Source organism: Acartia tonsa, chromosome 2, assembly GCF_053477335.1.
Source record: "Acartia tonsa isolate MP-2025a chromosome 2, ASM5347733v1, whole genome shotgun sequence".
Lineage (NCBI taxonomy): Eukaryota > Metazoa > Arthropoda > Copepoda > Calanoida > Acartiidae > Acartia > Acartia tonsa.
The window spans coordinates 9,252,696-9,268,932 of record NC_137261.1 but is presented as its reverse complement, the minus strand read 5'-3'; the positions used below and the strand labels follow the sequence as shown (position 1 = coordinate 9,268,932).

At 31.3% G+C, this 16,237-nt stretch overlaps 2 protein-coding genes across 2 annotated transcripts in view; one reads left to right on the top strand and one right to left on the bottom strand.

Annotated features, from left to right (window-relative positions):
* Window positions 1-16,237, top strand: part of LOC145304025 (uncharacterized) — a 465,321-nt gene that overhangs the window by 350,322 nt on the left and 98,762 nt on the right. The window lies entirely within an intron of this gene.
* Window positions 1,281-16,009, bottom strand: LOC145312387 (scavenger receptor class B member 1-like). The gene is made up of 19 exons (XM_080151625.1): window positions 15,927-16,009; window positions 15,657-15,751; window positions 15,248-15,309; window positions 14,866-14,959; window positions 14,122-14,161; window positions 13,995-14,039; window positions 13,788-13,827; window positions 13,099-13,168; window positions 11,350-11,382; window positions 10,740-10,799; window positions 10,099-10,221; window positions 9,257-9,313; window positions 8,596-8,675; window positions 7,984-8,041; window positions 7,645-7,713; window positions 7,062-7,110; window positions 6,233-6,291; window positions 5,390-5,532; window positions 1,281-1,366 (listed from the first exon to the last, which is right to left on the bottom strand). Exons 1-19 carry the CDS (start codon window positions 15,930-15,932, stop codon window positions 1,281-1,283), a joined length of 1,269 nt encoding a protein of 422 aa, XP_080007751.1. The 5' UTR covers window positions 15,933-16,009.

Here is a 16,237-nt window from a genome sequence, read left to right as displayed (position 1 = left end):
TAAAACAATACCCAGGCTTATTTATAAAAACAAAATAGCCTGAAACCATCTCAGGGCCTATAGGAAGCTATCCTCTATAGAAGAACCATATCGGTTCAGTGGTGAGCGAGATCCTTCGCTGCAAACAAAAAAAATCTTAGTACTTTATATTATAAGATATAATTTTACCATATTTCCAAAATTTCACCAACTTCATATTTTATTTAATAACAGTTTAACCATATTGGTTCAGTGGTTAGTGAGATCCTTCCATACACACAGACAGACTTATATACTATATGTATTATATGTATATAGTTCTATCTCCTGGTAAAGGGAATTCTATTAAAAGACACAGCCCCATTATCAATGTAATCTCTTTAAAATTTATCCTAGGTTCAAAGATTTTAATTACATTCTTGCCAATTTATATAAGATATAAAATCAAAATATTAGAAAAATTAGACATATTACATAGATCTAAATGCAATTTTGATTTTGAAATATATTTTTATTTAAAAAGCGCTAAAGTAGAGAGTCAGATACAGGGATAAGATTAAGGACAAAAAATTGATGTACAATTAAAATGCAACAAATTAAAAGTCTTTTAAGAAACAAGGATGGGGAGATAATCTTCTACGCTACTTATATTATTTAAACGATTTTAAAGTAATCAAAGAAAAAAGGAACACTTGAATAATTATGTATATTTATAAAAAATACATTTATCATGATAATTATTGATTACTAAATGATTTACCAAGCAGGCTCACACTCACTGTGGGAATTACTAAAAAAAGAAATAAATTAACAACGAAGCACAAAATATTATGGTTGGACAAACCGACAATGTGAGTTATATGGTTAATGGTAAAAAAATATATATCACGATACTATTTTACATAAGATATGTAAATGTCTTTTATAACTGATAGACAGACGAACCAAGTAAATAATATACTGAATGCTCAGTGATCTTTACATAAAATTACATTTTTTCCCAAAGCTGTTTCTTAAGACCGAACGAACATTTCGAATTATAATGTAGCTTCATGGTAGTTGTTCATGGAATACAAAAAGTCACATCTTTTGTAAGTATTATTAGTTTTTAGCCCGTCTGAGCAGCCATTTCCGGCTTTTAAATCCTTTTTATTTGTAATCCCTTCATTTTCGAGAGTGGCAACTTAGATTTCTTAGAATAACCCATTATTAAGCATCTGTCGATTTCAGCTGTGGCTTACTAAAGAAGTTATACTCAATGAAGCAGCTGCCATAAATATTAAATCAATAAATTGTTTTGTTTAATTTGAAAACTGACCTAATTTAGTTTGTAAAATTTCCGGAAGTAGATAGAGCCAACCAGAGTAAAATTGTATCAAAATTGAACCTAAAAATAGAAAGGTAAAAAAAATCAGGGATCTAAATGGATAAGACAATGGCCGATAAATTGATCTACATACCTAATGATTTTACACAAATTTTCCCTTCTGTAGATTACAATTAGTGGTTGTAAGGTTTGGACACTCAACTTAATGAACCAAGCAATTTAAAATCGATGAAGTCCCTAAAGTTGTTAAGCCAACGTTTGAGTAAACCTAATTATAAAACTTTGGGGACTAGTATAATAAAAGCCCAAAGTCCCCTCCCTCCCTGGCAAAATTTATTTCAATATTAAAGAATTATGTAAATATCAGTAACCTAGTAATTAAGAAAATTATGTTGACAAAAAGTGTTTTATTGCTAAAATATGTTTAATTTGTTCAACTGGTTACTGGATAAACAAATAAGAAATGTGATTTAGCAATTAGAGTCTAAAGAGAGTCTAAAGCTTTAAACTGTTTTTAACCTATTTTTAAAACATATATCAAAAATATACTATGACACCAGTAGAATTAAACTGCAGAGCCTAAATTTGAATTAAGTCCCCAATAAACTTTTTGGAGGGGATTTAAAAATTAATTTTACTGTTGCTGTGGTCTTTTTTGATCAGAGCAAAAGATCTTTTTTTATTTGGGTAAAATTCGTAGCTTTTAGAGTGTTTTGCTTTATATATATAGTATTCTGGTATAGAGTAAAATTAGGCCTTTTGATTTCATCTAAATTAATTCATTAAAAACTTAATTCTTTACAATATATCAATGAATTAACTTTATCGTGCTTGTTTTCCATCACTTATTTAAAACACAAAAAAATGGCTGTAAAGGGTTAAATAGTAAAAGATGACAACAAACGTTTACGCAATACAACAATTTTTTTTTGTCACATATACAAATATGATAAAATATAAGATTATTCAAACTTATTTTTTTAAATATTTTTAAAAAGCATGTATCTTTTATGTGTATAGTTTTCATTCTTTTCATTTTAATTAAATAAAAATTATTTAACTACATTGGAAATAAGTCACTTTGTGAAAACACTCTTTTTTGAATTGTAAAAAACTGAAATGAAACGAGACTTCTAATTGGTTCAGACTTCAGAATAATATGTTTTATTCTAATGTTAAATTTCTTCTATATAAGTTATTGTTTTAGAAAAAAATTATTTGCATCGAACAGAGTAGAGTTTTTATTATTGTATTGATATAATCTGAATCACATCAAATTGTTCTGTAAGAAACAATTTAACCCCAAACTAAAAAATGCTTTTGCTTCCATCAAAATGATCACAGCAACATATAAAATTGATTTTTAAATCCCCCAAAAAAAGTTTATTGGGGACTTAATTCAAATTTGGGCTCTGCAGTCTGATTCTACTGGTGTCATAGTATATTTTTTATATATGATAAAAAAATAGGTTAAAAACAGTTTAATTATATTCATTTTCCCTTTTATCGAGTATAGACCACAAACGAACTTTTCAAATTATATTTTTTATTCTAAAGAAGGCGTATCAACTTTTTCACTTTTTATTTAAGATAGCTAGCCGGTTCTTTTAGTAAGTAGAAGATGTAAAATTTTTATAGAATTCAGATATGCAATCGGTTTTTTTGTAGACATCTTATTTTTTAAGTAATTTAAGTTTAAAAAAAAAAAATTAAGTCGGTTTTAAGGTACTAAAACGCAACAAAATAAAAGAAGAAAATGGCCAGTATGAACAAAAATAGTAAGATCTTTAATTTGACACCTTACTTTTAAAATTCTGTTGAGTAATTATTGAAGAAATAAATTTTTTTAACCTCGGTTTAATCAAAACTTTGAAGTAAAATATAATCTCCCACAGGCATAAAAAATATGGGTTCATATATACCTTTAGAATCAGAAAAATATTATGAATCCATTGTAAGCAAAATTGAAAAAAGTAAAAAAATAAAAATAATAAAAATGGCCTAACGTATTATTTTTTACAGGTAACACTTAATTGTAACTATTAAACTAGCCAATCTCAAGTCTCAAAAATTGACTAATCGGGAAGCTTAACCTCAAAACCTCAACCAATAGAATTGACAAACAAGGATGACAACATCCATAAGTAGCGAAGCACAAAAAATTGTGGATGGGAATATGTAGAAGTAGATTTAAAGTGTATTTATTAAAATCAAGAATAGATTTATTGGAGAAAATAAACACGAAACCTTGTTTTATTTTGTATGATGAAGATGGTTAAAGTAAATTACATACTAGATGCACATAACAATGGGGGAAAAAAATTGAAACTGTTAATGCAAAAAAGTTTCAAAATTGGACCAAAAATACCAAAGATATGGGGAAATATGTCAAACATATAAAAATAGTCAAAAACCTGCTAAAAGGCGGTTTGGCCGCCATTGTTTCTTTTTTTAAAACACCAAAAATTTAATGTTAATATCTTTAACTGAAAATTTTTTGAAAATTGGACTATAAACACCAAAGATATGGGTAAAAATGTGATATATACAAAAATAGCCAAAAACCTGCAAAAAGGCAGTCTGACAGTCATTGTTGTTTTCTTCAAACGACAGGAAATTTAATTTTGATATCTTTAACTGAAAAAAATTCGAAAATCGGACCATAAACACCAGAGATATGGGGAAAAATGTGAAAAATATAAAAATAGCCAAAAACCTGCAAAAAGGCAGTCTGACCGTCATTGTTGTTTTCTTCAAATGATGGGAAATTTAATTTTGATATCTTTAACTAAAAAAATTTTGAAAATTGGACCATAAACACCAAAGATATGGGGAAAATTTGGAAAATATAAAAAATAGCCTAAAACCTGCTAAAAAGCAGTCCGACCGCCATTGATGTTTTATAGTTAATTGTGGTCCTTAATGATGGGAATGTTGTCAAAAAATTTCAGCTCTTTATCCTGTATAGGAGCCGAGAAAATCACGTTTCTCCCAATTCATTAATTACGGACGGACGGACGGACGGACAGACGGACGGACGGACAGACGGACGGACGGACGGACGGACGGACGGACAGACGGACGGACGGACAGACGGACGGACATTGTGAATTATAGAGTAGCTTCGCTACTAAAAAAAAGGATAATGTTCATAGAATATATACAATAGATACTACAATGAAAATAGTGATACTTACATAACCTGTAAAGAACCAAAAATTATGAACAAATATGCTTCAATCTGTTTATAAACTTCAAAACAATGCAGTTAAAAATGCTTTATTGTTTCTTGTTTTTAAAAAATATCTGTTACATTGTATGTATATTTATTTAGGTTTATTTCAAGTTTCAAGTTTTCAAGTTGTTTAACCCTTTAAAGCCGAAAATTATGATTCTTAAAATAAACTTATATTTTTTATTATAATTTTATAAAACTTTTTCAATTTAGCTTACAATGGAATTATAATATTTTTCTGATTCTAAAGTTATATATGAACCCATATTTTTTATGCCTGTGGAAGATTATATTTTACTTCAAAGTTTTGATTAAACCGAGGTTAAAATAATTGATTTTTTCAATAATTACTCAAAATAATTTTAAAAGTAAGGTGTCAAATTAAAGATCTTACTATTTTTGTTCATACTGGCCATTTTCTTCTTTTATTTTGTTGCGTTTTAGTACCTTAAAACCGACTTAATTATTTTTAAAAAAAACTTAAATTACTTAAAAAATAAGAGGTCTACAAAAAAACCGATTGCATATCTGAATTCTATGAAAAATTTTACATCTACTACTTACTAAATAACCGGCTAGCTATCTTAAATAAAAAGTGAAAAAGTTGATACACCTTCTTTAGGCTAGGTAAGGTTAGGCTTAGTACTTCAGAAGAACCCCCGCTGAGTTTCTAATCCCATAGTAATAGAGCTCTGCTAGGATTAGAGCCTTCCAAAATGCTTAAAATATGTATCCAAATGTTTGATATAAGAGTAGGAGAAGGTGTTTTACTTGCCCAGATATTATGTTTGATTTACATCTTAATTTGTTAAAGTATATTTTTAAAAGATCAACAACAAAAAACTTACAAAGAAAAAGTCCAAGAAAGCCAGCTGAAGCATTATAGGGGAGGGCTAGTGCATCCTTCAGAATTATGGTAAGAGATATTGGGGGCTCACTTATACTGTCCTCAAACCACATTATTGGTATCAACATTCGGTCCACTGGCAAACTAAATAGTTGTGTTCATTTTAATATGTATACAAACTGTAAAAATATGAATGACAACTTTCAAAAAGCATAGCTCTCAAAATAAACTTGGACGGGGGACAAATGAACATTAACACTTTAAGAGTGTTGAACTTAATAAACAGAATAAAAAGTCTAAACAAAATTATATATAAATCTGTTGCAAAATTTACTGATAGAGGACATACTTACATGTTTAGTAAGAGATGCTTAGCTTATAAAATTGTGCCTTGTTGTCCTAGGAAACATTGTCTCAAAAATCAGATAAATAGGATTATTATATCAGTTGTTTTGAAAGGACCTGCGGACTGGTAACGATTATTGAGTTGATAAGCTTTATAAATCGTACCCAATTGTTACAGGAATCATTATACCAAGTTTAAAATCGATAGGACAATTCTATCTTCATTATGGAAAAGCTTCGCCTTTGATAGTTATTTATTGCATCGTTAATAGAAAACTTTCCGCGGATATTAAAATTAAAAATTAAAAGATTAAACTTTTTCTAGACCCGAGGAGCCGGAGGCCTGTGCTAACAAAACTGGTGTTAATTTTATGATTTTTATTTCATAGAAAAGTGTCATTAATATGATGCTATACATGATTTTTCAGGTTGGCAGAGAACTGTTTCTAATTCAGCGGATATTAATCAGTTTCAAAGCCATCCTGGCTATATGACTTACCTTTGAAATAAAGGAACTTTGTCTAATTTCATCATATCAAGATTTAACTGTAAACGAATCTAAACATCGTCTTTTTAAACAAGCAATAGTTATTTCTCGCATCGTATTATAAACAGCTTTCCGCGGATATAGAATGTACAATTATAAGATTAAAACCAGTTTTTTTAGCCCCGAGGTGCCGAAGGCACTGGCTAAAAAAATGGTTTTAATCTTATGATTGTATATTTTTATATTCGTAGAAAGCTGGATATAATACGATGCTAGACATAGTTTTTTCGTATTAGAACCGGTTCCTATCCACCGGATTCGAATGAATACGAGAATAGTTATTTCTCGCATCGTATTATAAACGGCTTTCCGCGGATATAGAAAGTACAATTATGAGATTAAAACTAGTTTTTTTAGCCCCGAGGTGCCGAAGGCACCGGCTAAATAAACTGGTTTTAATCTTATGATTGTACATTTCTATATTCGTAGAAATCTGGATATAATACGATGCTAGACATAGTTTTTTCGTATGGATGAGAACCGGTTCCTATCCACCGGATTCGAATGAATACGAGAAAATGTTACAATATTTGTTTTGTTTGCATTATTTAAGTGTGTTGTTGTTTAACTTTGGTATGGTTATCGCCAAGTTAGGGCCGCATGGTTTAGGAACATAAACAATACCCACCCCCCTAATTTGAAATTGATTTATGTTTGAGGGGTGGGGGCAGGTTTTTGTGAACACTCAGGGAAAGCATAAAGTTATAAAAATAAATTGTCAAGAACTATTTATAAAGAAAGACTAAATAAGTTATAGAGAATAAATATTTATATAACTTACCTTAGCTGAAAGTCCCATACCCATGGTTGGCTGAATATTCATGCTTAACCTTTAAACACAGTTTTATCAATAAAATCGATATTTTTTACTTTAGAAAAAATCACGAAAACTTTTTTTCCGAAAAACTATGATAAATTTTATGTTTTTGAAAAATATATAGCAAACTAGATTTTATAGAAACTAGCTTTATCGTCTAAAATGCATAAGAGTTACTTTTGAGTCTAGAAACTAAATTTAAAGAGTCTAGACTGCAGAGTCTAGAAACTAACAGAGTGTAAAGAGTCTAGAAACTAATTGAGTGCAAAGAGTCTAGACTGTGTGAAAATAAATTGTAGTCAAGGTTCTGTGTCAATTGAAGTATGATTAATTGGATGTTGCACCAGATTTTCATGTACTCTAATCAAGTGATACTTCCAGCTGGATAAAATGACTCTCTTTACCCGATCCCCTACCCTCCAAATGGATGAACTGGCCAATAAACGAGGTTCATATTAGCAACAAAAAATTATAAAGTTTTCTCTGCCAATATATCCATGTAAACATTGATTACTGTATCATTTATTATCTTTTATAAAGAACGTACCCATGATCATGTCTATTTGGATGGAGACCTTCTAACTCTGCTGGTATTTCTGCATCTAGAAAATGTGGCCTAAAAAACAACAAAAACTCAATTGAATACGTGTTTTGAATAGTCCTAAAATATAGTAGTAAGTTTTTTCGTCAATAGCTTAAGATTTCGTTAACTCTAGAACCGATTCAGCTCTACATTTTAGGCTATTTTTTTCAGATTTAAATCTTCGGATGGTTTAAGGCTATTTTTCCGTCTTTCCCTACCCCTTCGAAAACATAGTCACTAGATACTAGGGTCGCAAATTGCCTCTTAGCCCATATAAAGGGGATTAAACAAAATTGAACTTACCAAGATACAACTAGAGGAGCTCCGAATTTACAGGGGGCAACGTAAAACAAACCATTTCCTAGCAATCAGTTTTACTAAATATATTTTAAACTATGATTTTATATAAATAAAAACCTACAGATGCTAGTATGTGTACTTGCTTGTTCTTGTTTAGGTTGACCTAATACAAAATTGGTCTATTTCCAAAAGTCTTTGTGAACTGAGCTTTAGTGAGAATTAGCAGACAATTGGTTGGCGACAAACCAACACGTAAAAACACCAAGAGCATAGCGTTCAAACACTCACGAGAAATGGTATTTCTTTTCCTTCAAATTTAATACTCCGTATTTTGACAATAAATATGTTAAAAATGTTATTTATCGCATCGTATTGTATATATTTAGCTATTCACTGATATTGAAATGAAAAAATATAAAATTAAACCAGTTTTGTTAGCCAAAGACGCGAGCTAACAAAACTGATATTACATAGTTATATGATCATTATAAGAATATTCGTAGAAAATTGTTAGTAGTACGATGCTATACATGCTTTTTCAGTATGGCTGAGAACCAGTTCTAATCCAGCTGATAATAATCGGCCTCGAGCTGGCCATGCTTCAAAAATATTGACCTGTGCATTTTGCAGGCGGGACACAGAAACATTTATTTTCTTCCAGGGAATAATTAAACACATTTCTGTAAGGAACATATCTACAAAAATGAATATAGAATAAATATGTACATATTGACACTGGTAAATTTGTCGTCAATTAGTTTTCTAAAAGGGACCTCATTTATTGGCCAGTACGTTCACCTAGTAGGAAGAGACGTGTTAAAGGGGGTTGATGGGGGGGGGGGTATTGTTATTTTAGCCAGCTGCTAGTATCACTTTATCAGACAACATGAAAATGTTGTTCAACAAGTAATAATATATCTATTTCTACAGATATTATTTCATTAGATAAAGTATCTACTCCCATAACCTCATCCCGCACGCCCCTTTAAAAATCTAAAAATCTTAGAAAAAATCGGTGCTTTCCATCATAGTGCCTATCGACCACTGACCCCCCCCCCCCTCTTTATCTTTTTATAAGTTGAAAATAACAGGGAAGGGTAGTTTTTTTCCTACGCCAAACAAATGCTGAGGACCCTAACCTTGCGGGGTTTATACTGGATTTGTCTTACCTAACCTGACATAAAGTAAAAAAAAACCACCAATCTTATTTTCAATCTATTTCAAAATAATGGGGAGGGGGCATTTGTGCTTTGAGGAAAACGAGTAAAATTTTTACTTTAAAGTTTCTACTCCGCTGATTGTTTCCAACTCAACCTGCTCCAATTTTATTGATCTAAAACATTAGGAATATTATTAAAAACATGGTTGGCAACATCCATAAGCAGCGAAGCACAAAAATCATGGATATGCATATGGATAAAGTGAATTATCAAGAAAATTGGTCTTAAAAAAAGGAGAAGAAAAAGAGGGACATGAAAATAGAAAATATTTCAAATGAAAGGAAATCACAAAACTTCATGAAAAATATGTACATACATATATAACTTTGGTTGCATGACCGACGAACCGACATGGAGATAGTAAGTTGTATACAAAATGCTCTTTAGAAAGGGGTATCATCACAAACTGAATTAAAGAGTATCTTCGCTACAAAACAAATTGTATATATATATATTATATATATTCGAAGAAACTTTAATAATATAATTTGGTTTAATTTCTGAATAGAATTTTTATGAAATAGAGAGAAAAAATTATTACGTTAGATTTTTCTCTTTTTTTTATGTTGTTCAGCATTAAAAATTAGGTGTCGGGTCTAATGATATTTTTTACCTTGCATCAATCTATTTAAAATTAATTCTATTGATATAAAAAACAGATTTTTTTGTTATGTAATATTTAAAAATACTCAAAAATAAGCGCAAGAACAACTTCAACAGGCCAATTTAAAAATTTAATTTATATGATTATTAATTTAATAAAACTAAAATCTATGGGCGGAGCAACTAGTTTATTTAACAGGGTTAGGCTTACGGCATTTTATTTGGATTTCATGGCAGCTGACGAGAGGATGCCGAGCCCTGACAAGCATAAATATAAAACAAGTGACAACACAACCTGCAGATTTGAGGTATGAAGATGGATAAATCTTGTTTGTCTTGGATAACTGGAGGAAATTGGCTTCCCTCGCCACCCCGTAGGTTGTTGCAGCTGGCATCTGACCAACAACTAAATCTTTTCCTGCAATAAGGATAATAACAACTTTAAATGCGATGACAATTTTACCAACATTTGTGTTAATGGAAATTTAAATTAGGTAGCTATTCCTATTTCTTTGTTGCTTTAGGTAAGGTTAGATTAGGTTATGTCCCCCGCCCAAAAATAAATAGAGAGGGAAGGGGAGGGAAGGGGTAGTTTCAGTAGTTTGAGGGAAAGCACCGTTAGGATATAGCATATAAACAAACATTAAAGCTCTTTTATGATATGTTTTAGAAGTCTGGTCAAAGAATCGATGTTAATATGTCTCAAAAAACTTCTAAAACATAATTAATTATATATTGTTGAAAAGAAATGAAAATACATCTTGTCTTAAGTTATACGAATTTGTTACTAAGTAAAGGAGAAATATTCATAAACGCCCAAGGGTGGGGGTAAATGGGTGTTTACCCCCCTCAAATCTTCAAAACCCCTCGTTTTACCCCCCTCAATATAAAAGGCTTAAACGACCCTGTATTCAACTTTATAATATTTAGACCTACGTATTTTTCCAAGCAGATACTTGTCCCAGACTTGATAGTCCTTCTCTTCCAAATCCGCCTCTGAACATGTGAACAAGAATTTAGTTATTGATTATTGCTACTATGAACATAATTTATTGGTCAGTTCAGTAGGAGGGGAGGAAATGGGGTAAAGGGGTGGATGTGGGGATCGTTATTTTATCCAGCTATAAGATTCTCTTTATTAGAATACATGATGATCTGGTGTAAGATCCAAGTAATAATAAATCCATTCCCCTCAATATTTGAATTAATGTTGTGGTTAATGTTCAAGAGAAAAAAATATCTGAAAGACAAAGTGGCCTGCACTCCTTAATAATAGGCATACCTTTTTTTTTTAATGTGATTAAACTTAAAAATAACAGGATATCCATTGGTGTATCTGTATTATTTTTGCTTTCCTTTACATGAAAGGTTTTTTTTTTACATTTTTTTGAAAAAGAGTATCACCCTCCCCAAAAAAATGCCCATTTAAGCCTCAGAGAAATCAACCTATTAATACTTTGAAAATCAATTTGAAGTTTCAACCTGACCCAAACGGGTTCAAATTTGAGTCTTAGTCGCGTCTGCCGATCCCTGATATAAATCTTACCTTACTGTATATCGTCCTTCACTTGACATATTCCTGAATAAAAATACATTTTCTTAGATTTCAAGTCCCAAAATCAATGAGCCTAATCCTTTAAAGTTTCTTAGTCTAACCAAGAAGTTAGGATTCCTAAGTCTCAAACATTACTTAACATCAATTTAAGGCTAATAAAACCCTCCCTAATTAATAGGTCATCCTAGAAAATTTTATAGGATTAGGCCACATAAAAATAAATTTTAATATAAAAGTGACAGGATGTATATCTGTTTGTTTTTTATACGGATAGATCTCCCTATCCATCTGCCCGATATATTTCCTTTAATGTAGCTAAGAATAATTATCACTAGAAAAAAATATCTCCCCCCCCCCTTTATTGTGCTCCTAGAGGCCTCAGGTAGGGTAGCCGCAAATAATAACCAGGATGTAAAAGCGAAGAATAACTCTTGTAGAATGTCAAAACTTAATAGCAGAAAATCATATTGTAAGTTTTAAAAAATTGTACATAAATTTGTTGCAAAATTGCGTAAATGAAGGATGCAGTAAATGGACATACTTTTATTTTTAGGATTTGACTATAGAGATGCTTTGCTTATAAAATTGTACATTGTTGTTCTATCAAATCAGATGAATGAAATAATTATATCATCATGCAGATTTTTCATTTTAAAAAGGATAACAAAATGCATAAAAGCGAAGCTTGTATCTCGTTGACCTAGGAATCATTAATATAAATATGAGATGAATAGGATAATTATATCGTATAAAACGTTGTTGCCAAAAAATTTAACAATCATCATGTTTTTACCCTTAACGGTCGGGGAGGGGGGCGTTGAACGCCCCCCCCCCCTCCGGTTTTTTCTATCCCATTTTCTGTGTGTGAAAGATAAAGAGCCCAAACTGCGTGACTTTTTAAGTATGGGTATGACACATAACTGAGAGTTGGAATTTTTTGAATATCTCCATCCTGACGAGCACAGGATGCCAGCAAACCTGGCAGGGTCATCCAGGTAAAGAGCAAAAATATTTTTTTGACTAAAACAAAGCATTTTATCATACCAAAATACTAAAATATCCTCTAGTAGTACATCCTTATACAGGTGTTCAAGTCACTTTCAAGTTTCAGGTATGATCCTGCAGGTCCTGATCCTCCAGGTCTACAGAAATCTTTAAAAGGCTCCTGTGGCCGACCGACTGCGGCGGCTGGCAGCTGCCAAGTACAGCTGCGGCCGCTGAAATTTATATTTTGATATTTCTAATGTAAAATTTACATAAAGATAAACATTTTCTGGAAAAAAATTGTTCTTCTAGCTTCAAAAATGAGAAAATTACAGCCGTTTGAAATTTTTAAGTAAAAAAAGACCTAAAAACAAAGGTTGTTAAATAAAAGGGTAAAGGAAGCGAAAATTTACTTAGACTTATATAAGGTCGGAAATTCATTATCAAACAGGGGACTTTAGCCCTCTAGCTCTAATAGGAATTGAGATAATAGGGGGGGGGGGGGCGTTAAACGCCCACCCCCCCCCCCCCCCGACTGATTAAGGTGCGGCAAGGGGCCCGTAAAGGGTGTAAAGGGTTAAATAGACTTACGGACTTGGTAATGATTTTAGAGTAGCTACTCCTTCTAAATTGTACCTAACTGTTGTAGGAATCATCATGCAAAGTAAGAAATCGATAAAACAATTATAACATTACGGACATACGGACGGGCCGTCCCTAACTATAGAAAAACTAAAAAAAAACCAATCTGACAACCTGCCAGCTAACAGACCAAACTGTCCAGGAATCTTGATTTCTTCTTCAGGTAAAACCATTGTTGCCCCAACTAAACAATTGTAAAAGGAATTGAAATACGAAGAAACGCCCCTTAAGGGGCGTTGCCATAAAAGGGACCATACCCGAAATTTGTTATTAAATGTTTGACTCCAGAGATCTAAAGGGATAATATTCAATGATAATACATAATTAACCACATCCAAAGTTTTTTATTTTCAAAACTTGTGGTACCAAATTAATTTACAGGTTCTAGAATTAATAATTTTTACTGCTTGACTTCTATAATTTTGTTGGCATCTAATTATGTATCGTTCCACAATATATACAGTTTTCCGTTGATAAAAAAATTATGAATTTGTTTAGACTTTGTTGGAAATTAACAATAATATGAAACGAATTATTAATTTTAAGTGTGGCTTAGATTCGGTTATAATCCAACAGAAATTGTTCTCATTTGGAACCATACTGGAATTAATGGTTTCTGTACAAATACCATCCGCTGTATTATTATATGTTAAAAAAGGCTTTTGAATATTCTATAAGTTTTTCAGTATGGATTCAAAACCGATTAATATACGAGGAATTTGAACCGGTTCTCAAACATACTAAAAAATAATATAGCATCGTATTACTGACAATTTTCCGTGTATACTAAAAAATAAGATTACCTAGTAATGGTTCTTCATAACCCCAAAGAATGTCCTTCACCTACAATTTAAAGTTTAATTCATTAGCTGAATATACATATAACCAAGGAAATGCAGAAGGGGATTTTCCACCCCTCTATCTTTACATCACCCCTGTCAAACCCGTACGCCACAGTTTTTTTACTTTCATAAATCTCGGTTTTCAAAAAAGATTTCAATCTAAGTTACCTTAACTTGAATAAACATTTGGCTCTCCAGCATTTCAATTCCAGACTATAAACAATTTTGTAGAATCAAAAATATATGAACTAAAAATGTTTTTAAAAGGAGAAATTTATAAAATAATGTATTAAACCTGGAATGCCCAAATCGTTAGATCATCTACATCCATCATTCTAGAAAATTAAATGTTTACTAATTTTACAATCAAAAATATGTATTTACATTGGCAAATAATACCTCACTGTGATTATTACATCAAATATGGATTACAACTACAACTTAAAAATACATATTCATGAATTAGTTGCAATTTGCAAAGTTATTTAGATAGGTTTTTACATATATCTCACACCATAAACAATTACAATCTGGACCTTGTCAAGCTTTATTATACCTAGAACAGCCATGATACAGTTACAGTGAAGACTTATTATATAAGGCAGTACCAGAAAAAAAAATATTTAGGACACTCACTTTTCCTCTAGATCATATTACGAGTATTTATACCTGGTACAGTGCATGGCTCAGTTATATTAAAGACCTAATTTACTGGACAGCACCAGAAAAAGAATATTTGGGACACTCACTTTTCCTCTAGATCATACCACGAGTATTTATACCTGGAACAACCATGGCTTAGTTTTATTGAAGACCTACTTTACCTTGCAGCACCAGAAAAGGGAGGAATAAAGCATCTGGATCATACCAGGATTTATCATACCTGACATCACTATAGTGCAATAGTTAATATTGACATATTTTAACTGGTAGCACCAGAAAAAAAAAGGAACTGTGACACTGCCACAATGAATCTATCTACTAAGATTATTCATACATAGCAGAACTATGGCACAGGCACAGTGAAAACCCGACATACCTGGCAGCACCAGAGAAAAGTGGAATATTTGGAACAGTCACTAAAGCATCTGGATCACAACCAAATTCTTCAGGTATGGCTTCAAATTTCTTCACTAGAATTTAAAAACAATTCATTAAACAGATTCCTAACATTTACTATTTGGAGTTACATTGGAATAAAACAGTAGAGGACCCTAAGCAGACTTTCAATTGGGTTAATCAATAGTGTTGGGAATATTACACAGCCAAGTCGCTACCGAAGAGCAGAAAGAAATTTGCTAGCAGACAAAAAAGGTCCCCAACAGGAAGTTCCAATTAGTTGTCTAGTTATACATCTATATTTATAGACTTATTTGAGTCAGAACTAATAAATCAATAGCTTCTACATAAATAATGTTTACCTAAATCATAGCTGACATCCCCACTTTCATGAAACTCAATATGAGTTTTCCACCAGTATTCCCTATAGCATACAATATGTTTTTCTTTCTCATATGAAGGTAATTATAAATATATGGAAAATTTTGTTCATTAAATTAGGTTTTTTCTTCTGTAGCTTAAGATTTAAACTGCAGAACCGAATAGGTTTTGATTTTATGAAACCATCAGATAGTACATAGAAAGTGGAATGGTACAATTCAAAAATCGTATCATCACCAAGAGAGGGGAATGTGGAATGGTAGATTACGTTTTTTAGAGGGTCAAAACCGTAATCATAGATTATATTTCTGCTTCTATAAAAATGGATCCAACTCCCTAACTGTCATAGGTAAGTTTTGAATCAATTAGATAATACTTTCACATTTTTACCTGTAGACCAAAGGTCCGACTTGATCTACTTTAAGCTTTACCGTACCCTTTCCATTTATCCAATCTTCTACATTTGTTATGTTGAAAACATAAACCTAAAAATATAAAAATATTTAAAATATAAACATAGTATATAAGTAGCATTTAGTTTTCATAAATCAATGACGTATCTGTCAGGGCTTGTACATATTTCTTATGGGATTAAATATATTTTCAACAGAATAACAAATTTAAACTTAAATACTGAATACTAGATTTATTTTATCCAACCTTCATAATTGGATTTATAGGTGGTTCTCTCCAAAGATTAAAAAGGTCGCCTTCCTCTCTCACAACCAACTCTGACAGTATTCTATCTCTATAAATTATAAAAGAATTAATATCTCCAAAGTTTAAAAAGGTCGTCTTCCGCCCTCATAACTAACCAGGACAGTAATTTGTCCAATAAAAATACTTACTGCTTATTTTATATTCTAAAGTAGAGTGCTGTAACCCTTGTCAAATGCCATGTAGTTTTTATTTTTGGATTTTCGTTTAAATTATAATTGCACTAGATTTTTATGTACTGTATTTATAAATAC